The sequence below is a fragment of the Coloeus monedula genome (genome assembly GCF_965178545.1).
Source record: "Coloeus monedula genome assembly, chromosome: Z".
Taxonomy (NCBI): domain Eukaryota; kingdom Metazoa; phylum Chordata; class Aves; order Passeriformes; family Corvidae; genus Coloeus; species Coloeus monedula.
In genome coordinates, this window is record NC_138822.1 from 13,800,399 (window position 1) to 13,824,434 (window position 24,036).

Here is a 24,036-nt window from a genome sequence, read left to right on the forward strand (position 1 = left end):
TAATCTGTTCTTGTGACACTCTACCTGCGGCACCACATCCAGGTATGGGGCCCCCACTATAGGAATGAAAGGGACCTGTGGAGGGGATCCAAAGAAGGGCCACAAAAATAGGTCAGAGAACTGAAACACCTCTCCTATGGAGACAGGCTAAGAGTGTTGGGGTTGTTCATCCCGGACTGGAGAAAGATCCAGGGACATAATATAGCAGCCTTTCAATATTTAAAGTAGACTTACAGGAAAGACACAAAGAGACTTTTTACCAAGGCCTGTAGTGATAGGGCAAGGAGTAATGGCTTCACACCAAGTGAGCAGATTTAGATCAGACAAAAGAAAGACATTTTTTATGATGAGGGCAGTGAGACACTAGAACCAGTTGCCAGAGAAGTTGTGGATGCTTCAGACGTGGGAGGTCATGTCAGATGAGACTTTGAGCAACACCATCTAGTGAAAGATGTCCCTGCCTACAATGTGGTAGGCAGGGTTAAACCTAGATGATCTTTAAAGGTCTCTTCCAAAACCAAACCATTCTATGATTCTATGAAAGAAGGAGTAAGAATGATGTTATTTCAATTACAAAAAAATTATAGTGTTTCCACGAGGAAATAAATATTGCAAACATTCCTACATGACTAACAAGCAAAGAAAACGTAAGTATGCAGAGACCTCTACTAACTACTGAGCATCCTCTTTCACCCATTCATCTTATCCACCCACCACGTCATCTCATAAATATACCTGTATGATAAACAGTATCAGAACATTTATTCCCATATCACTGAAAAGCTAAGAACTTTTGGACTAAAAGCTACAACATATATATATTATTCAACACATCACTGATTTTAAAAGTGCTAATTAGGTATGAAGAGACAACTCTGCTGCTCATTACCTGAAAGATCATGTCCAGCCAAAGGGTAGAAAATCTTCAAATTGTGAAGTACCAGCTGAACCATTGCCAATCTCATCAGTGACCAACTAACAAGAAAGCACTAGTAAGTCATCTACTAATAGGAAAATAATTTTCTCACTTATTCAGTATTAGGTTTTAAATTTAGAGCTTCAAATCCTCATTATAAACTACTGAAAACTACAAACCATATTTTAGAATATTATAAGTACTATTATAGGAATTCAAGTCACTATAACACATACTAATAAAATGAATAAAATGATTACTGTGAAACATTACCTACTATGTCTAGACAACACACTGAAATATCCAGTAACTGGTATATTATCTCAAAAATAAAAAACCAGAAATGCAAGTCTAGACGTGGCAGAATATCTTGCATTCTAAAGAGTCATTTACCTGTAAGAATTTGAATTAGAATGCTCTTGATTATGTGAATTTGATCCAAACATATCTCCATCAATGTCTTCATCATCTTCATCACTTTCCTGACTCTCTTCTGAATCATATTCCACTCTACTTTGTGATGAAAGAAAGGGCTAAAAATTTAAACAATATTCCATAAGTGTCTTCTAGTGAACATCTCATTCTAAATCACCTTCTAAAAATTGAATAATTATAATGCTTAATGCTTTGTATAAAAAGCAGACATATCATCTGACTCAGTTTAGAAACATTTAGAGCTTGTACCTCATGAAAAGGGTAATTATCCATATACAATACATACTTTAACAGCTTAACTATTTTTTACATTACTGAAAATTCTAATGCTGAAAATTAAAATGCTAATGTTTTCCAATTCTTATTATATTTTCATGCCAGATATATCAAACCAGACCGGGGACACACAGGCTTGTCAGACACAAGCCAAAACCATCAGGGTGTGCTCTCTTCAGTTCTTCCAAGAGCTCAGAGAAATCCTATCCTCTCCCAACAGTGCTCAATATTTACAATCAGCCCATTATCAGTGCTTCAATGTGCTATTCAGTATTTTCAATTTCTTTTTTGTCCTTGTTCCTAAAATATGTTTACCTAATTTATTTTGCTTATGTAGGTAACATTTGATACAGAAATGTGCAGACAATTCAACAGAAGTATGTAACTTTCTAGAAAGAAAGATCTGACACAACGGACTTAACAAGGCAACATAATTTGATTTCCAGTAGGTATGCAACATGTGTTTCGTCCAGTTGAAATAGCTGTTAAAATGCTTCTCACATTTCCTTGTTCCCCTAAATAGCTGACCCGTATTTATCTACACATTTGTACTCTGCATTTATAAAAACCAATACAATTCGTTCATACCATTATCTGAAAACAAATTAATTGAATAACAACAGTTTTCAAGGAAGCTGTTTCAAAAATATGAGCAGGCAGCATTTTAGAAAAAGCTAAACTTAAGCAATAAAAATATGCAGATCCTATCAATACTTAGAATAATGACTAAGAAGAGAAAAACTATCAATCCAAAAGTGACAGAAAACACCTAATTGTTCAAACAGCAAAAAATTACCTTTGCAATGAAATAATCCCAGATGCTAAGTTCAGGAGGGATAAATCTTTCTTTGTAAGATGATGACTGTTGGTCTACCAACGGCAATGCAGGCAACTGAGAACTCTCTTTTGGAGAGGTTTTTGAGGAAAGCCTGTAAGGTTTTTGCTGTTTCTCTCCATCATCTATGGGAGAAGAAAATACAGTACGTTGCTTTAAACCATCTGCTTTACCTCCTGATTGCTCTCAATAAAGCTATTTATAATAAAAAGTAAAAATTTTCATCATTACATTTCAGAATTTTATCTTAGCATTCCTGTAACAATTAAACATAGAGAATGTTAATCCTCAAATGCATAAAACTAATGTGCAACTAGAACTCCAGAATGTAAAAACTCCCTGCACAAATAATACATCCATAACGGCATTAGAAGCTCTCTTCTTACAAAGGTGAATATTATTACACAAACAATAATCTTGCAAAACTTAATTAATAAGAATTACTGAATATTGATTATAATTGCTTTTAAGACAAGCCTGGAGTCTTGTTCTTCAGAGTATTGCAAATATGTAAGCTTGCCATTCCTACTCCAACTTTTAACTCCATGTCTCCCTCTAGTGGAGATCTGTACTTTTTCTAAAGGGTACAATTCTGCTAAATCACTATGCCCTGACAATACGTTTCTCCAGCAAATATAAAAGATCACATTTTAACTAACACAATCTAATATGCACCTTATTAAACAGGAACAGACTAACTATTTGCAGTAACACCCTAAATCCTAGGAGTAGAGAGGTCCCCTCACTTGCCCCAACATTGACTTTCTTCCAACTAAGTGTCAATGGAAGATTTTATTTAGTGTTGATTACTACAGTACTCAAGGAAATAGTTTATCCAACCTTTCACGAATACCTTAACACAGTTGTATCACCTGATATCCTGAAGTAATTTTGGATCTTGTTAGGATCATATTCCAATACAGCCTTCCTATTAGTAGAGGAAGAATGATACCAATTGTCACTGTCCCTAAGCTTAAGTAAGCTAGTGTTTTGACTCTCCAAACACATCAGAAGTGAAAGTGACAAGGGAGAAAAGACACTGTATTTGGAGATTTGTTGGCCATCTTTCATAACAGACAAAATGGACTTGAATCAATTTCCTACTTGATTGTAAAAGGTGGGGGCTGTGTTTGGGGTTTTTTGTTCTTATTCAGTTGGGGGTTGTTTTTAGATTTTTTTATTCAGTTTTCAAATAGATACATGTAATGTCCAGAGATCAGTTTCTACAGTGAAGGAGTGCGTTCAAGACTTAGGTAAAACAAAGAAAGATAAAATATGAAGATAAAAAGGAAGTTGATTTTTTGAACTTTGTTTTGGAGTGCACAGAACTTCAAACACCTATTTAACTGAGTCAGTTTTCTTAAGCAGAGGGGAGTATGGGTTGCCTTATGATCGAACAGCAGTAATAAGTAGGAGCCAAGAAAGCAATTCTGTAGGCTTAAAGAGCTCACCTGATGAACAGATATCCCTGCCACTGAGTTCAACCACCAACATGTTGGGCCAGACTGGTTGCAAGGATGAACTAATATTAACATCACAAATGCAAAGTGTTGTTTTTTATTATTGTTTTAACTTTCCTATTCCCTTCTGCTACCAAGGGCCAACAAAACTAACAACCAGTGCAGCTTCCAAAATTACCTTCTGTAAATAATGCGGGGGATGGCAAAAGAAGAGTCAGCACACCTATGTGTTCCTGGAGTACACTACCCCAAAGAAGTATTTCCTATACCCTTATTTTTTTAATGTTTTATCCACAGGAAACTTTCTGAGTCTTGATAGGTGCCTGATAGGACTGTCCTTCAAAACTGTTATGGGTATTCCAATCACTGGAAAACAGAAGGTCTAACACTCTGAACAAGAGAAAAAGTGGTAATTTACAAATAGGTATTTCCATATATAAGACTTATTTGCTCACAACACATACTGAGCTAACTGTAAGATTTTTAACTCTGAGCCACGTAAGATTTAAATACATAGTGTTAAAAAAAATTTCCAGGTTTTTTATACCTCATCATGTTTTGTTTTCTTCAAATGGACAAATTATCTGTACTCACACTAGTTGATGGAATTTATCCATTATTTCTGATCATTTCTGGACCAGGAATAAACATGTTATCCCAAGATTCAGAAAGATTTTTGACCCCATATGAAGATGAACATTATCATCACAAGCAGCTGAACTACTGTGCTGGTTGTGGCTGGGGTAGAGTTAACTTTCTTCACAGTGGCTAATACAGGGCTGTGTTTTGGATTTGTGCTGAACACAGGGCTGATAACACAGAGATGTTTTTGTTTTGCTGAGCAGGGCTCACACAGAGCCAAGGCCTTTTCTGCTGTTTGTACTTCCACACTGGTGAGGAAGTTGGGGGTACATGGGAGGCTGGGAAGAGACAGAGCTGGGACAGGGGACCCCAACTGACCAAAGGGATATTCCAGACCATGTGACATCATGGTCAGTACAGAAAGTGGAGGAAAGTAGGACGAGGGTGGAGAACATTTGGAGAGATTGTGTTTGTCTTCCCAAGTCACCACTGCACATGATGGGGCCCTGGTCTCCTGGAGATGGCTGAACACCTCCCTGCCACTGGGAAGCAGTCAATTAATTCCTTGTTTTGCTGTATTTGCATACACAACTTTTGTTTTGCTATTAAATTGTCTTGATCTCAACACATGATTTTTCTCTATCTTTTACCCTTCCCATTTTCTACATGGTTCCGCCAGTGGGGGAATGAGTGAGCGGCTGCCTGGGGCTTCACTGATGGCTGGAGTTAAACCACAATAGCTACAAAATAATTTATATATGGAATCTAATAAAAGATGGAGATATCTTTCATCCTGAAACAGGAATATCATAACACTATGTGTTGGGATAGTATTTGAAATCCACTTACCTGTTCTAAAAGTCAAAACCACAATAACTGCAGTACAAAACATTTTCATTTCATTATTTAAAGCTTATCAGTTAAGAAAGAGCATGCACATGCATCACTATGAATTTTTAGCTAATTTTTAGCAACTGCTTAAAAAAAAAGAAATTCACTAGGCATGAAATAGGAACAAGTGTTGCATGATACAGAAATGAGCAAGTATATGCCTGCAGGTTGTTTTTCTAAGCAGAATTCAAAAAAAGTGTTTCACTTTTAAAAACTACCTTATTCCTTTCTGTTGGATCATTCTTTGTATTTTTAAGAATACTGCAGGCTAGCCAGTGCAAAAAAATTCAGTATTTAAGGCAAATGAAAGTAAAACCACCTAAGTGGTTTGAGAAACACACTACTAATACAAATATCTTTCTATACATTGTAAAAGAAATGAAATACATTAAAAAATTAATTAAAATTCTGACTGTCATTTGGGATTGGGATTTCAAATTACCAACTACATGGCCTTTCAGATTTCTCATATATTTCTAGTTAAAACTCTTTTAGTTTTTTGTTTTGTTTTGTTTTTTTAAGCATTTATCTTTTCTCCCATTTTACTTATAAGACAAATACAAAATTTATGTTATTTCCCAAGAATATTGGGCTGTTTCAGACAAGGAAAATCCTTTAATTTCTGCCAGGTTCTAAGACATGCAATGATAATCAAAAGATCGGTTATCCCCCTTCCACCCTCCCAGGAAGAGCTAAAATGCATATTTCTTTCAACTTCCCTTTATTTGCTCTTGCAGCATGGAATAACTGAATATATGAAATGAATCTATGGATTTCTAACTGTTAAAGGTCAAATTCTTCCTTAAGAACCTTCTGGATGGTCAAGAACTTACCATCTCTATATAGACTTAAATTACAAAACAGTTTTCTAAGGTAGTTTTCAAGAGAAATATGGTAAATACTATTCTGAAAAAATCTACTGCAATCAAAAACAAGGTTCTTTTTCAGATGATAATTGCCTCTTGGAAAAAAACCCATCATGTGCTAGTTCTGTTTGCCAAAATCATTTGCTGCAACTGCAAAAACAAGTAACATGACTGAAAAGTATAGTGCTCTAAAAAGCATTCAAACTGCTATGTTTTGTCTGATCTTTATGTGACAGAGGCAATAAAACCGATTTTTCATAAAAAACTTAATTCCTAATAGAGGTTAGGAATTTATAAGACTACCAGGTACTGGTTTTTGGTTCCTGTTTTCACAGTTTGAGTCTAAGAGAAAGACCATATTTATTTAAGTGAAATTTTATACTCAAAGCTACTATGTGCTCAAGTCAACTAAAGCAAAGAGCAGAAAGGGAAATAACATAACTTTATTGACCAATGCTGTACATAGTGTTATGATCTCTTAAAATAAGTTTCAAATTTGGAGATCAACATCCACATTCAGGTATGTACTAAAAGATTGGAGGGGAGTCAAGAAAGAGAAGACATGTATAGCCTTACTGCATTAGAAATATTAGCGTTCAGAACTTTTAGCTTTTGATCTCCATTTGAGAGTGCAAACATTTCACAAAGATATAAAAGTAAATGTAAGGGAAAAGAGTCTAGTTAAGCATAACAAAATGGTAAGCTATAGAAAAGATCTAAATAATATTATGGAAGAATATGGCATAGTTGACTTGCACAAGCATTTCAGTCACTTCTCAGTATTTGTTTCTGGTGTCAGAAACAGTAAAGGCACAAAAAATATAGCTGATTTTAATCCTAATCCCTCTGCTTCTTTGGAAGTCTGGGGGTTTTCTTCTTTCTTCACCCACCATTTTTTTTCAGTGTGACAGAGAAAAGATGTTGGAGAAATACCTTTCCCCCAAATTTGCTTAGCATAAACACACATTAAAACAAATAATAACTCACTGAATCCTAGAATTACATAGGTTGAAAGACACCTGGTCCAACCCCTTGCTCAGAACAGGGCTGACTTGATTGATGGCCTAGTTTGTTCAAGTTTTTGAGTAACTGCAAAGATAGAGACTCCACCACCCCTCTAGGCCCCTTTCTAGTGATTAGCCCTACAAACCAGCATTTAAAGATGTCGCTTGTCCCTAAATTTTTAGTTTGAGCTTCTGGATTCTTCCAGCAACAGTTTTATTAAACCTGTGATCAGAATGCCAGCACTCCTTCTTAAGAAAAACATGCAGCAGACAGGCTATATTTAGTATACATTTCAGAATACACTTCTTTGTAAAAATACTTATAATTTTAAATCAGTGGTAAACCATTAACACAGCTTAGTACACAGTTACCAACACCTAGTTAGCAGAATTGCCAACAAAAGCCAGTTATGGCTTCTGACAATTCTGTAACAGCAAACATATTTACCTTACCAGAGTCATAAAGAGAAATCTTTATTCAATACCACAGAAAAAGCTAATCAGATCTAGCATAAGAGCTCACTCTTGGTTAAAGATCTCTACTCCAAAAACACTTTCCTAAAAGTTTGATGAAGATACTTAAACAAGCTGCATTTACAGTTTTCCTTGAATGCAAGGTAAGACATTTTGATATGTAACATATACCCAATATAAATAATAAATTTTTTTTTAAATATATAAAGTTACATTTTATCTCTCTACATATATATTCAGATGTGATTTAGAAATTCATCACAGTTTAAGTAAATTTATCTTTACAAAATCTTCCTTTAAAAATCTTGGTTAATGGTAGCATTTTTGCTCTTGGTTTTATAGAAGTCCAACTAAATTAAAAAGCATGTAACTGTACCAAAATAAAACCATTACAGGAATTCATTCTGGACCTGAGGATAATTTATCATTACCTGAATTTGAAACTTGAAGGTTGTTTGCTTTTCTAAAGGGTTCTTAGAATATCAAATTTGAATATCAACAAGACACCTTTCGTTTGTAATGTCTGGAATGAACACTTAGAAATCCACATGCATAATAATGCTTATATTCAAAAAGCAAAACAAGCAGCTCTCCAAAGATATGAAACACTTCTGATCTTTTCAAACCATGGTTAAAGTAATTATATATTTAATATTGATTTCAAATGAAGAGCTGTAAGAATATGACAGCACTAGCAATTTTCTTTTTTAAAAGTGCCCAATTCATGTGCTTCTTTAATTACAAAATTTTACTTTAAATTTTGATGTCATGGCTTGCAAACAGAAGTTTTTCTGTCTTTCTGCATATGCAAAAAAAAACCACACATAGCAAACTGCATGTAGAGGCCTAGTACTAAATCTAGGATCTTGCCTGAAGGTTTGGTAGGACTATGAGTACTGAAGGAGGTAAGGGATTTGGAAAACCCCACGCATTCCATGGAGAACACTACTACCTGATGTGGGCTAGGCATTGGGAAGTGCCTACCTGTCAAAGAGAGAAAACATACTGTATTCATAAAATGGGAATATATTCCAGTTATGAGAAAACTGGAAAGCTTTAAAATAAACATAAAAAACTAGGCTGTAATAGTATTGGAAACTCTCTAAGATCAACTTAATTCCCTCATATTAGAGCAGCTGTGCTACTTGGAAACCTTATTTCAGTAGCACTCACTTCCGCTTCACTATTCTCTTCTACACAGTATCTACATCAATAATTTAAGATCCTTGTTTTTCTATGCCAATCCAAAACCATACCAAATTCTTATTGAACACAAACTACTTAAAGTAAAAAAGCTTTCAGCAGTCACATAATTTTCTTAAAAAACCCAGAAGACAAATATACATAAAACAAGAGAACTGACCAGTTTTTGTCTTTAATTGCTGTTGTCCTTTGCTGGGTGTATGAGCTCCTCCTCCAAAGATAGCAGACCACATTTTGTTGTTAAGTGGATGAGCCATAATTCTATACAGCTCGTTGCTAGAATGTGTTGCGAGGCCATGGATGAACAGACTGAGATAGACTGCAGTCAGAATTTCACAAAGTAGAACTGTGAGACCTGGCTGGGCTTCCTCACCAGCAGAATTCAAGAGACGTATTAGAGCTGTCATTCCTATATATATAAAACAAACATATTCTTTAAGAAAGCACATATGTGTGTGTAAACATACTCCAAATTATCATGGGTATTTTGTCTGGCAATCTCTGTTACTTAGTAGTTTCTAGTGTAGAAAAATTCTAAGTTCTAGACATGGAAATCTAAGTTGAAAACTCCAGGAGAAGGAGGCGTGCTCTTTATTTTTAACAATTTATTCATTTTTTAGCTTCACATTTTGAACTAATGGTTAAAGAAATGTATAACAATTATTCTATTATTATAACTACATTATAATCCCATAAATTGAAATTCTATCTTCCCACTTTACAGTAGTAAAACCAACCAAAAGCCATGAGCATCAACTTGGGCTACATTGTCTGGCAAGTGTTCTTTCACCCAAGTACTAAACATCGTGTAGTGTTTTTATGCTCCCACAAAATGGTGTGGTTTCAGATGTGGCTTCAACTGTGACACTTTGTGCACACAATGGAAAGTGCAAATAGTGGTGGCCAAGGAATTCTACTTTTTGTCATGCTCTCCAATTTGCACATACAGCATGTGAATCCATTAAAAAATAGAAAAATCAGTTCAAGGTCATGTTACTCATAAGAACAACTGCTAACAATTCCTTGACCCATTAATCAGAAATTTAACTCTGTGATTAATTAAATAAAAATAAAACAGATGACAATCTGGTTTCTCTCTAAAACCTCTAGATTCAGTGACAATGTTTGGCAGAAAAGAAAAAATGGCATAGTATCGAACACAAAGACTGGTTGTGGCTCTCCAAGAAGATTTTTAAAGGTAAATTTTCTGATTTAAAGAACAAATCTCATAGTAAGTAAGCATATTTCTTGGCTACGCTTACATTGAAGTTAGTGCTGTAAAATGAAGCTCATACCTAGATATATCACATTGATAACACTCCCTCTAATGTAGCCCCCTAGTCTAGTTTCACCAGCATAGATTTTCAGCACACTTTAATATTACCTGAAATCTGACATGAATTTTAGAGCTACAAAAAAACATGACTTATTATTGTCTTATTTTTAATAGTTTCAAGTTAGTTCAAAAGTTGTCTGAAAGGTAAAATAATTCTTAGTTGGAGTACAAACTAAGATAGCCTTCCCAGTCCTTCTTAGGAGTAAGGATGTACTATACTGGTGCTCCAGGAGGATCAAGTAGAGCACAGGACATGACTTTATCCTGCTTCCTGTTTAGTTGCTCCCTACTAGATCCAGCAGTAACAGTTTTTGGCTAAAGAAAGCAATATAAACAAACTTGACTTAGTGAATAATCAGAAGCACTAACTTAAGAGGATCTGAAAAAAAAACCCCAACATTTTAATCAAAGAACTCAATTTTACCACACAGCTATTGCAAATACTACTAGAAAGTTCAGAGCACACCCACATGCTCGTACAGATAACTCAGTTTTCTTTAAGAGGAAAGAAACAAATCAAGTCCAGATACCTGGCCACTGAGCAGGTGATGTGTTGGGAGTCACTGTTTCTTCTAAGCTTGTTGTTCTTAAAGAATGATGCTGAGTTAACAGGACTGTCTGATACACTGTCCCAGTGAACTGATTTGCGTGAAATGAGCTGTGAAACAGAAAAGCAGGAAATCATATTTATTTTAAAAAGTTATGGTTACAACTATTCAAGTGAGAGCACTTTCTACAGGTAGGCAAGTGTCAATACTGCCTTCTGGTGCCCTACCTATTATCACAACTGCAATGAGACAGTTGTCTAAAAATCACTTTGCATAGACTTTACCTGTAGCTGTGGCCATCACAGAGACATTGGTAGATGCAAGCAGAGAGCGATGCTGCTAAGGTATGCATGACATATATCTGTAAGACAAAGTTTTACAGAACATATTACACCCAAAGTAACCTGTGGTTAGTATCACAGCCTTTCACTCTGCATAGGGATTTGTAACAAGCACTGGACATGGAAGGTGTAAGTACTTCTCTTACAAAGCCACTTTTCTCTTCAGAATTTATATCAGACAAATCAGTTCACTTTGCAATTAAAAGGATGGGGGAAAACTCACCCCACCAACACATAATCACAGATCAGCTCTATCTGAAATGTTTTCAGCTAATGAACAGCAACATACTAAGCCTGTATAAAACAGTCCTAAGAATTACACTCTAAGACAGTGGCAGTTCGCTGGCTCAGAATACAAAGGCTTAATTTCAGAATGAGAACTATAATGCAGCTTACTTTTTGACCAATTCTTGTGCAGCTCTTGGACACACACTCAATTTACTCAGTATCACACTGATCAGTACTTTTAACACAGCGATACTTTTCTCCTAATGTATCCCAAAACACACTTAGATAAAAGCTAGAGAATCTGTTGATCATAAAGGTTCCATTAAATCAAAAACAGCTTATTATATTTATTTTTTTGCTACCTCTAAAACAAAGCTAACTAGGAACTAAGCCATCTTTTAGTGTTCTCCAGAAATCCTTAGTAAAAGCAGACATGATTTGGGACCTAACAAATACAAAACTTTAGGAAAGACTGAGTTTTATTTCCAGTCAAAGGTTAAATACAGGAGAAATCTTACAGAAATTATTTTTAAAAACTACTATTTCACAAAAAAGTCTGGGTTTACTGAACTTTGCTGACAACCAGTTTTTATACCTCAACATTTAATTTTACTTAGGTCTAAGAATGAAATGCAGAATTTGCCATTAACATAACAGACGTAATGATCATATTGTCATAAAGACAGATATGATTCTGATGATGTAGTATAACATGTTTTCCACAATAATGTCCTCTTGGACAAATATCCATTTCTGAGAGAGGCCAATCTACAACAGCTTGTTGAACCAGATGCTCAACACCTCAACAATGAGTAATGATCAGTGGACAGCTCAAGACAAGTACTACAGAAAATGTTTATCATTCATGGTTTTATTACCTTTTTATTACCTTTTTATTACCTTTTATTACCTGTCACAGACAGGCACAGCACAAAGTTTTCATGCTGTCAGAAAAAAATTTGTGACTTCAGCAAACTAGATAATAACAACAACAAAACAACTGTAAAAAAATACATACCTTGCTGTTCTGAGTATCTGGATGAGGTGGCGAATCAAGGTTTATTATAGCATGTAATATATCATGAGTTAAATTGCCAAGATGTAGCAATGGATTAGCCACCACTGTTTTGGCACTAGCTGTACAAGCAAATAGGAGAGGTATGGAGCTTTGCTCTGGTGGAGGGCTGGAAGGTATCTGTACTGACTGCTCCTAAAAACAAGCAAGAAACACACAGAGAAAGCAACAGTATATATTCTTTAAGGGAACGTAAGAACTTTTGAAAGAGGGAAAAGGATTCTAAAAATCAACAACAAAAATAAACAATCTACAAAAACCACAACCTGTTAAAAACAGATGTAGATTTATTACTAAACAGGTGTTTGCTATAGCAGGAAAACTTTAAAAATATTACAAAACACTTCAAATGAATCTACAAACCTGAAGCAGAGAAAACACAACCTAAGCTCCCCCACATACCTGCTGAGATTCCTGCAACAGCAGAATTAATTCCATTCTGACAGATGCCAAGCCTCCACCATGTGAGCCATGAAGTATACAGTAACTAAGGAACATTCTTAGGAGTGACTGGTATTTCAAAAGCCATTGACGTCTTTTCTGAAAGTCTTCTTTCTGTAGCATAGTTTTTTGTTGGTCAGCAAAGTCTTCAGTGTTTTCATGTAATGTAGCTTCCTCTGGCATCCCTCGAATTCCTGGCTGTATCTCTTCTACTTCAACACCATAATCACAGGTCTTCTGAAGAGCTACCACTTCTCTCTCAAGCCACTGGTAAAGCTGATACCGCAACTTTCCACCATCTACTTCATAGCCAGTGGACAGTGTACGAAGCTCCACAGTAAGAATTTTGAGGCATGCTCTAAACTTCAGCTGTGCTGAAAGGATATCTTCTGATGGACTTAGAATATCTTTGTCATCAACTACACTAAAAGACTCTGTGTAGCTAGAACTTGTCTCATGTAGTTTTTCAGTTTTCTTCAGAGGTTTTAGCTCTTTCATTACCAGGGAAGAATCTTCACTCTCATCATTTTCATCACTGTCTGACTGTAGTTGAAATTGTTCTTCTTGGAATAGAGCACTTGGCTGGCTCCAATCAAAGGAAAGAGTGGAACTTGAATGCTTTTCTGATGAACAATCTGAAGATGAACCTAGACCATTGAATACCGGCTGTGACCAATCAATACTGGAAGCTTGATCTTTTGTTTCAAACTCTTTAAATGGAGAATATGGTGAGAAATCTTTACCAGTATCCATTAAACTAGGGGATTTACTGAATGACTTTGACCTCTTGACAACTTTGGGCATCTTTGATAACACTTCTAAGGCTAACATAGGACAACCAGATTTTAGATGAGCATATGCAGTGGTGAAAAACAGCCGTCTTTCACCTAGGTTGATTTTGTCAGCTAATCCATTTTCTACTGTTAGGCAAATGTGTGTGGAAGATGTATCAGAAGAGCCAAAATGACGTCTCAGCAAGAGAGGATGTGTTCTTAAGTAGTTATAGAAGTTAAACACTGCAGGGTTGCAACTTGATGAGCCATCTCCATCTGAAAAGATATGGCAGCATAAGGAAAATCTACCACTCCATATGAAATAACCGATTTGCAAAGTCCTAAGTTCATCAGAAGGCTTTTAGGTCTTAATATCAATTCTATGGTCTACTTCATACATCCATTCTACTGTTTACTTCACTGTACCCTTCTTTGCACCTTTATCATTTGAATATTTCAGTGGGGAGGACATTGCCAAACCTACTAAAAAGAAGCAGGGTGGGGCAGCAGGCAAGACTTTTTAAATTAAAACAGCTGCTATTTCTTTTCCTTGTAGTCAGCCCGGTTTTACTGCAGCCAAACAAGACTACTTTTCTGTTCATTTTAGATTTCTGAAGTCTCCATCATCCATCTCTGAATGACAAAAAGGTGTTATATCTTACAAATTTTTTACTTAAAGTCCATTTTAGAAAGTTTGGATTGGTATATTTTTTTGGTCTACATCTTTAAAGAAATGCAACTTACAATAGAGCTAGGAAAACCGTAACATTTATACATAATGCTGGCAGTATTACATACAAATAAATGAATTACACAACAGTGCAACACCTAGTCATTTTATTTTCATGTCCACAAGAAGAAAAACCCTGAAGAGAGAGAAGCATCAGCACAGGATGATTCATACAGCTTTCAAAGGGTTCAGGATAGCAGAAATAAACCCCCACTCTCTCCTCTGTCAGGAGTTGTGGCACAACTGATGACAGTTAACAGAGAGAGGTACATCAAAAAGCACCTTCTAGGTAAGAAAATAAAGCAAGACACCACAAACAAGACAATGAACTGACCACAGAAGAATTACACAGAATCACAGAATAACTTTAAAATTATTTTACACAGAAAGATGGGACCAAGATAGAAACAACCAAACATTATATTCCTCATTTGCTCAAAATCATCCTGAGGCACGTAACTTCTAGCGAAATCAGTTTCACAAATTAGTTACCCAGTGTTAAGTATTTGAGCCTTCATTTATTCCCTTCCAATTTCTCTCAGCAGCCAGGACTGAAACCAGCTAACCACCAAAAACTTGAAGCATTTAACTTCAGTGAAAACACTACCTTCAGGAAACAATACAACTGATTCTTAGAAGGCCTACAAAGCCAGCAAATGAACATAGAAATTAACTGCTCTAGAAGACTCACATGCTGTCAGGATGCACATAGGCCTCCTTGTTCCGTAAGAAGTTTCAAAATCTTTCTGTTGGGAGTTTATTGTTGTAGCCAACTGTTTTTACCAAGGATTAAAAGCTACAAAACACCATGTCTTTCAGACTCTCCTATGTAACTAGACAATCAGAATTTTGTTTTAGGCTGTGATGAAGTAAAATTAATTAAGAAGTTACTTTGTCTCTTTAAACCACTTCTGGAAAAACAGCTGCATTACTACAGGGTCATTCCATTATCCTGATATTCACATGCTTAAAGGACAAAGTATGTATTCATTGGATACAGGATAATAACAATACAGTCACTATATTTGCGATTAAAGTCCACATGCATTGCTGCAGCGAGCTAATTACTAACAATGGTGAGGAACTATGTGGTTTTGTTCAGATGACACTTTAAGAAATGGTGGCTGAAATGAACATGTAGTTAAAACCAACTGAACAGGCCAAATACTTGTATTCTTACCTGCTTCATCTTCAACAGAATGTTTAATTAAAGTGTCAAGAGCCTTGCTATAATCTTCCAAAATCCAGTATGCCATACTTCGCAGAAAGGGGTCACAGTGTATGTTTCCTGAGCTCTCTTTTCCAGTAGACACGCTTCCCAGAACTCTCTTCTGCAGCACAGATTTGTAAGTACTAGACACTTCAAACTCCGATTCATAAAGTCTTGATATTACAAGAGCCAACTGAATGTCATGCAGTTTTTCAAGGCAGACCTAATTGAAAGTAAGTATATTTAAATGACCAAACTTTGTAATTTCTCCTCAGTTTAAAATTATTACAGGACAGGAAGTGAAATAAATCTGCTCAGATTAAAGTAAGTTGGTCTATCAACTCCATAAAAAGTGAGCAAGAAGTATACAGAACAGATGTAGCTAACTATTACATGCAAGAGCTGATTTGCATTTCTTCAGTTTAGATATGGCATGACAACAGATCTTTGAAATTGACTGGTTTCAATAGATCACTGTCAATGTGCACATGCCACCTCTTACCTCTTGATTCTGGTTGTTTTAGTTACAAAGCTTTACAGAACAAATCCTTCATTATCAAAGAGATTAATTTCCTCACAATATTGCAATTCAAACAGACTGAGGACATAATTTTTGTTTGGTTTGGTTTTTGTAAAGGGATTTTAGGAGCTAATCCACATCACTGCCAAAACACCATGTCTGGAACTCCTAATAAGAAACTATGTTGTCTTCATATAGGACTGGGTAGACAATCTGAAAGGAAACTAATGGTAGGTAGGCCCCTTAGTATTAGAGCAGAGAAATTACCCCCATGTCACTTTTCAGTGTCACTAATATGACAGCTAAAAGGATTCAGAATGTAAAGATGAAGGTTTTGTATTTTTCATTAATTTCGGGTGGGAAAGAAGAGCACGGATTGAAAGCATAAGAAGCTTCAGGGGTCATACGAATGCAAAATGCAAAAATTGTTTATTTGGGACAATGTAACAGTCTTAAACATAAAAAATTTTATTACCTCCACTGCATCTTTTAAGTGTCCTGCCAACAAGAAAAATGCTGCAGAATGTTCAAAACGCTGTTTGCCAAGCAAAGAAAAAGCATTTTTTAATGCTGCTTTACGCCATCTGTCCTCAGTGAAGTTGTTTCCAAAAAACTGTGTCATTTTAGTATCTTTTTGGGACCTGCATATCAAACATAATTGATAAAAACATTTTACATTTTCTTAGATGCACAATGGTTCTTCATTTCCTCAGATGTCAGTATAATTCTACACAGATCTCACATTAGGAAATGCAGAGTCTCTCACCACACTGGGAGTTAAGAAGGCTACATATTTAAAAATAGCAGAAACTTTAGTAAATACAAAACCTAATGGTATTTTCAATAACCCAATACAAGTACAGAAAACCTCATTTTTCTTAAGATTAGCTCTTAAGTGACAATCCAAATTAGTTTTCAAAAGGTTTGCAACACTGAATGCTGTATTATGAAACATCAGTTAGAAAGACTTAATTCAGTCCCCTGAACTTCAGGTAAAATTTTTAACAGCAAACACTCATGCAAAAGATAGGCATGGCATTTCACACACTACACTGCTATTTCTCAAAAGTAAATCAGAATTAAGCAGTAATTAAAATTACAGGAGATTTGAGACTAAAACTTTAAGCATCTACCTTCAGAAACAGCAATTAAATTCCTTCAGTAAATATAAGATCAGAAACTACTCATTCAATGAAATGACTGGTTTAGAAATCACATCCCAGCTTTCAATGGTAATATTTGTGCTTCTTTTGGATTACCACCACATTCAACTTTTTTCCCCAAAATTATACTAGACTGTGAAATTCCATGTAAGAGCTTCAATACCTGTATAATCCCCAGATAACAGCCTTCTTCTTCATCGCAAGGTAAAAAATGGCTGCGTCAAGCGGATCATTGTTTCGCTGGAAAGCTGCTTTAGCCACCTGTGAAGACAGGTCAAAAGCAAAAAAAACCAACCACAGTTTAAATTAATCTTAAATGGGATTCTTGTTGCTTCTGGCATGCCACACCCTGTAATGCTCTGATGTGCTCTTTCATACAGGATCCCTCCTCTCATTATGAGTCTGATGTAAGAACAACAGCCCCTTTGATATCACTTAGCTCATGCTCTTCAAGTTCCAGAAGTTTTTTTGCAGATCAAAAGGAAATCCCTATATCCAAAATCAGTTTCTAAAACTGTAACGAAATTAATTTACTAATTTCTCTGGTAACCAAAGGACAGATGGAGTCTTGAAAACCAGGCTGGGACCAGTCACAACAGGAAAAAAGGTTTATAGGTTACTTTTGGAGGTTGGAAAGGAAACAGGGTAAGTGGGAGCAAGACTAGTTCAAGACCCATGTAAGGTAACCTTAAACTCAGGCCCAGAATATCTGGAATTTTTTTAATGCAAGGCAGTTAAGTTTCATAAAGTGATGATTAATTACTGAAGATTTAAAAGTAAAAGTAGAGACATGCATTTTACCACTTCATGCTTTGTAGTCAAAGTATCTTGTGCATGTCATTTTTCAGCTCAACATACTTGGCTTTTCCAAGAGCTTAAAACAAGTGATAATGAGGTTAGGCTTATTGCCACATTTGTGATGATTAAAATATTTAATATAAGAAACCCAACAAAATTCTCGAACAAACAAAAGACCCCACCAAGCCAAAACAAAACAGTAGAAGGTTTGTTTATCATGGAAAACAATCAATTTGCAAGACAGATGTACATATAATACCTAAATTGTTCCCACTTCTGATAGGTTTCTAAAGAGAACCTTTTCCCACAACTTGTTTCTCAATTTTGCCATAAAAAAACCTGTATGCTCCATCTGTATCTTGAGCATCCACAATAAGCACAGCACAATATTACCTTTAAAATGGAGTATCTAAGAGCAAAAAATGTACTCCACACTGGAATTTGAAATCTAAAGTACTAAAAAAAAATTTAGTTAAATACAGAAGTTCATATTGATACAAAAAAACACATACAAAAGAATACAGCACAAAACTTCAGGAAAACATTCAGAAAAACTTCATTATCTAAAAACTTAAAACTACATAAATAGAAAGCAAGCACTGGAGAACAGCTGTTTGGAAAGATTTTGGTAAGTTGGTTTTTTTTAAGAATGCTATGATTACCTTTTCTATGCATTTCCGCAGGCTGTGGATGTTTCGAACCCACCATCCTACACCCATAGCTCTGAGCTCTGACCATGCTGGATCTCCCTTCTGCACTGCAGGGAGCATACTCAGGAGTTCTTCTTCCGCTACTGAATGAAATGCCCAGGCAAAGTGACTGGTAGATAAGCCTACATAATAACCATTTAGGAAAAAATAAAACCAAAAAACAAAACAACAGAAAATTCAGGAGACATTCATTAATAAAATAATCCAGAATCTGAAAACAAGGGAATGGGAAAGGGAAAAGGGAAGAAGGTGAAACTGAATTTTTAAGTGCATTGCTGATAAGGCAACAGAAATTTAGGAGTATTTCTTAGGACTCTGTATCAAATATTACAGAAAAATCATACAGCTGGAAACAACTTTTCATCTGCAAACTCCTTAGGTAAGTTTGCAAAGAGCAGAGCTTCTCTGTGAAGTTCAAATATATGGACAGTAAGTGGCACTAAGATTAGCCATGATAAAAAGTGCAGTGTATTGGTTAAATTTTTCAGGATTTTGAAAGGTGGGTTCACTATTTTGACTTGGATTAGAAAACGCACAGGCTTGAGATAATCAGAGCAGAAAACACATTTGAGGATAGAGATACAAAAGAAAACTTGAAGTAAAAAAATCTCATGAGGAAGACAGCAATTACTAAGCAGCAACATAGCCGGCTATGGACAATTGCAACTCCAGCGAGGGCCAGACGCTTCTTTAGAAAGGCACCTCTGCGTGTGCCCCGGAGGCACTTCTCACTCTGACTAGTTTCTGAGCTCACCAGAAGCAGAAGTATCGCAACTAAAACTACTCCATCAGAAAGCTAACTCTGCAATGCTCTGCTGTGGCTGTCCTGGCAAATTCCAACCTCTGATTCAGCTGAAGGGTGACAAGCCATGCGATTGAAAATGCCATCAACTGTCATGATTGCTAAAGGAGTAATCACAGCCAGTCCTTTAGATCTGATTATGACTAATCAAATCCATCTCATTCTGTCATCTGCAATATCAGGATAGAACTAGTTAAATTATAAAAAAACTTGCAACCCTATATGAAATAGTTGATTGTATAATTACAGCAAGCATATAGAAATATTTAATATCTGAGTAGTAATTTTTTTTTTCCAACTATGTACCGAACCCCTACATATGTACTGTTTTCTACTATATTATTCCTGCAGAAGGTTACTGGAACAACATGGTACTATAAAGCCATTTACTCTTGGGAAACGGAAACACTCCCCTGCCAACTAAAAACTTGCTACAAAAAAAAAAAAAAAAAATCACTTCAGTTCCAAGACCTTTACCAAAACCAAAATATTTTCTGCTCTAGCATTCATTCATATTGGACAATATTTTCCTGAAAAATCCCAACCAATTAAATCACTGATTCTGCAGAGGAACATCAACAGCACACCAGTCATATGTACAGCTACATCACTAAAACGCAACTCATCTAAGAAAACACATCAGTTACCTTGGTGAAGCAGCTGAGCTCGATGCACAGGAGGAAGCGCTGTTGTCAGAAATGTGTGAAGCCGAACAGCCAATAAAAATTTTAAACCACACTCATCAAGAGTTTCTCCACCTGGAAATAAATATTTTTACACACACTTTACAGAAATAACTCAAATAAGTATTGTGTATCTTAACAGAAGAAATATAATTTTGTGACTGCTAATGCTTTAAATTTGTACATATGATTGCTTAATCTATAATTCTTCCCTTCAAGAAAAGACAAAAAAGAAAATTTCAAATATAAAGCCTTTTGAAGTTTTTTGTTCTGTTTAATGCAAGAAACAAGTTTTGGTTTAAAAAAAGTAAACCAAATTATGTCTCAATTTCTCTACAGTGTACAACAAATACTTGTCATTAAGAAAGCTGTCTCTTCGAAAGTGAATTAAAAATAATTATAGTATGTGGACTGATGGACTCACAGTGGCATTACCAGATAGCAAAAGAAAATCTGCTTTTTATCAAAGCATTAGGCCTTGAAAGTCTAGTTAAATAGTAAATACTGTGATGGCACAGTTATACCATGAAATGAAGGTGCATTGTTGCTTTTTAAGCCACAAAAAGATTCCAAAATGGGAAGAAATCCCAGGAAAGATTGTGAAGCACAGCAGCACGTTTAATTTGGAAGAGAAAACTTACCCTGACTTCTGTCTCTGCTTTCTCCAATGTCAGTACTGGTAGTAGCAATTGTATCTGCCAAGGCCATCAAAGACATTTGCTCCATCCTAGTCAGACCTGGCAAGCTTGAATGAAGCAAGTGACCAGAAAGAACCTGAGCATGTTCCGGTCCAAAGTAAGTTGGGCTGTACTGAGAAAGATCGATGACTTTTGGTTTTGAACTGTCTTCATCTGCCTCAAACATGACGAGGTCATCTGTACTTATAACAGTATTTTGAAAAAGATTTTCGTAACTGTCATTGGGCATATCCTTTTTATTTTGACTATTTTGATTATTGGACTTCTCTGAACAGGAGTAAGATGAATCATCATCCGCAGCAAGCAGAGCATACAAAGGCAATGGTGGAACAGAGTCTATTTCGATATAGTCTGTAGTCTCGGTTTTGCTGAACGTTTTGGGATCTCTTGAGGTACTTCCACTAGCACTGATTGTCAGAGATCTGAGCCTCTTGTCATGATTAGGCTCTGACTCATTTATAGCAACAACTTCTCCAGCAATGCACTTCACCAAATGGGACAGAATGGCTTTTGCTCTGCGTACTTTACCAAGATCCATGAGTTCCAACAGTTGATATGGATGGTACTGAGGTAAAGTTGGAGATAATGTATGAGCTGCTTCAAAAAGACCAGAATCTTCCATTTCCATAGACAGATCACAGGCAGATCGTTTCCCACTAAGTTTCTGTGCAAGGCTGGTCATAGATCTGGTCAAGGTTCTCTTTGGTGGATGCAAATCTGAGGCAGCTGACTGGCTTTGTTTCATTAAGCTAGTTATGCATGGCATACTTCCACTGTAGGAATCTGTACCAACTAGTTCCTGCTTAGAAGGAGATTGCCACTGAGAATAAACATGCATTTCGCAATCCATTCCAACTACAAGAATGCCATCACGCACCCAAGACAAGGAAACAGGAAAAGGAGGTGACCCCTCTACAGATGAAACCAAGTCAACACAACGCAGCAGAACAAACCCAGAAAGGGTTGCAGCCTTAGGACTGCCACTGTGGGAGATTGCTACAATCTCATTACCATTTTGTTCTTGCCTCTTCCCACACAGCTGACCAAACATATAAAGTTTTGATCCAATTCCCACTGTCAGAATATGGGAACCATCTTCCCTAGACATCCAATCTAAGTGTACCAAGTGCTTAGTGTTGGGTATAATATTCCCACCATGAGACAGAGAAGCGTCTTGTTGGTTATATGCCACTAAATTCCTATCAACACTAACACCAGAGTCCAACATGGTGCCTATCTCATCTAAATTAAGCGTCTGTTCTAAAATCCATGAAGAACCCCCTGTGGATTCACATTCAAAAATACTAACGTGCATCACAAAATCTTGAGAAAGATGGCTGTTTTCAGATGCTACCTGCTTGTATGCTACTGCTAATCTGTTTGTGTGTGCACAGCTAACTTCAGTTGGCCTCCCTGGAACATTAATAGCACTACTACTAGGAAGTCCATCCTCAATCAGTAATGGCCATTCTTCCCATACATATTTAACATCACTGTCTGTGCTATATTCCGGCACGGAAGAAGATGATGATTCAGTGACAACCCTGCATCTCCAGAATCGAACTTTTTCATCAGAGCAGGAAGTAGCCAGCAGATAAGGCGCACGACAAACAGGATATATGGAAGAAGAACTGAGATGTCCTAAAATGAAATAAAATACACTTTTACTAGGGGAAATATTAAAAAGCAAAACCAACAACATTTTTATTCAGGCACCATTCTATTACTCCAAGATAAAAAAAGGATTACTGCTTCCTCACAAAGAGGTCATTTACAGGGCCTCACAAATGAGACAATATGACAAACATACAATGAAACTGTTCTACCTTTTGATGGCATTTTGTGCTCTAGAGAGGAGACAAATTATATTATTTAAACACAAATATTAACATACATTCTCTTCTGTCAAATGAACATTTCGCTATTGAAAAATCTAAAACTCTATTTTTGAGAGAGTACTGACGAAAACCTTAACATTTAGTACAGATCCTACAAAAAATTTCATGAATGACTGCAAAGCAACATTTGTGTTTCTATTATTCTATTTATTGCAATAATGTGAAATACAGTAAATAGATAAGAGCTTCATTTTATTATTAGCTTCAGGACAGAGATATTAAGTCAGGGAAGTACGTTTTAGCAAACCTTTTGGATTCACCTACAAATACTCAATTCTAACAACAAATCCAAGACTTCCTATTACTTTGCTTCTATTTTAAGACCAAAGCCAGAAAGGCAGAGATTCCCTGTTTTAGTCTTTTAAAAAAGATCACAAACCTGCTGATGGCTTTACGCTTATTATCTCTACTCCTTCTGGCATACTCAACTCTTGACTATACACCATTTTGGAAGACAGAGTAAGCCGGCTGGTGCTCTGAAGATTTGCTCTACAGGCCCGATATTTTTGAGTGAAAGGTGACTGGATCTTCTCTGGATCTGGTGAAGAATACAATTCTTCTGTTTGTGTTGCTTCTTCAGACGGATATGAACCTATCTTTTCATCTAAAAAAAAGTTTGCATTGTTAATGTGAAAAGGTCAATTATTTTTTTTAATGTAAGAAGTGATTTTACTCACCTTAGTAGTTCCAAAAGAGACAGACAAAACATGACTTAAAATTTCACTTTCATTCTAATAAAATGCATTTTCGTATTCAGATTTAAAGAGAAATGCGAGGACATCTCAGACTAAATACTTCTGAGATATCAGAACTACTGAGAAATTATAAAACAATTGAAGTATAACCAAAAAGGTAGTCAAAAAGTCAGAAAGGTATGTATGTGGCTATCCACTGAAAATAAGGTTTCACTAAGCAAAGAATACCTACAGCTAGAAAAAATTAAGACCTTCATGTCTTAACTCACACATTGGTGAAAGTTATTTTTCAGAGAAGTTTTAATAACAGCTATTTTATTCCTCAAAACATAGACCTACAGAAAAATGTGATATGAATGCTTCCCTTTTTTAATAAAACTCAATAGTTGAAGTATGAAATTGATGGAACATGAAAATTTCCAACAGGTCTGTTGAAAAGCCTTAT

General features: G+C 35.9%; 1 protein-coding gene and 1 long non-coding RNA gene across 9 annotated transcripts in view; one reads left to right on the forward strand and one right to left on the reverse strand.

Moving 5' to 3' along the window:
* Positions 1-18,831, forward strand: part of LOC309585240 — a 39,026-nt gene extending 20,195 nt beyond the window's left edge. Inside the window, exon 3 of the long non-coding RNA XR_014227283.1 lies at positions 18,789-18,831. This is a non-coding gene — a long non-coding RNA (uncharacterized lncRNA). The remainder of the gene's footprint in view (positions 1-18,788) is intronic.
* Positions 1-24,036, reverse strand: part of DMXL1 (Dmx like 1) — a 77,551-nt gene that overhangs the window by 18,853 nt on the left and 34,662 nt on the right. For 4 of the 8 annotated variants that reach the window (XM_082301851.1, XM_082301850.1, XM_082301848.1 and 1 more), the window contains exons 17-32: positions 23,276-23,500; positions 20,942-22,639; positions 20,265-20,375; positions 18,768-18,937; positions 17,471-17,568; positions 16,620-16,785; positions 15,595-15,847; positions 12,873-13,960; positions 12,414-12,605; positions 11,111-11,187; positions 10,809-10,936; positions 9,103-9,351; positions 8,610-8,744; positions 2,424-2,587; positions 1,310-1,449; positions 890-975 (exon numbers count right to left, since the gene is read on the reverse strand). In XM_082301851.1, coding sequence (XP_082157977.1) covers positions 890-975; positions 1,310-1,449; positions 2,424-2,587; positions 8,610-8,744; positions 9,103-9,351; positions 10,809-10,936; positions 11,111-11,187; positions 12,414-12,605; positions 12,873-13,960; positions 15,595-15,847; positions 16,620-16,785; positions 17,471-17,568; positions 18,768-18,937; positions 20,265-20,375; positions 20,942-22,639; positions 23,276-23,500 — 4,980 coding nt within the window. The remainder of the gene's footprint in view (positions 1-889; positions 976-1,309; positions 1,450-2,423; positions 2,588-8,609; positions 8,745-9,102; positions 9,352-10,808; positions 10,937-11,110; positions 11,188-12,413; positions 12,606-12,872; positions 13,961-15,594; positions 15,848-16,619; positions 16,786-17,470; positions 17,569-18,767; positions 18,938-20,264; positions 20,376-20,941; positions 22,640-23,275; positions 23,501-24,036) is intronic. The other 4 variants (XM_082301853.1, XM_082301852.1, XM_082301854.1 and 1 more) reach the window with 3 other exon arrangements.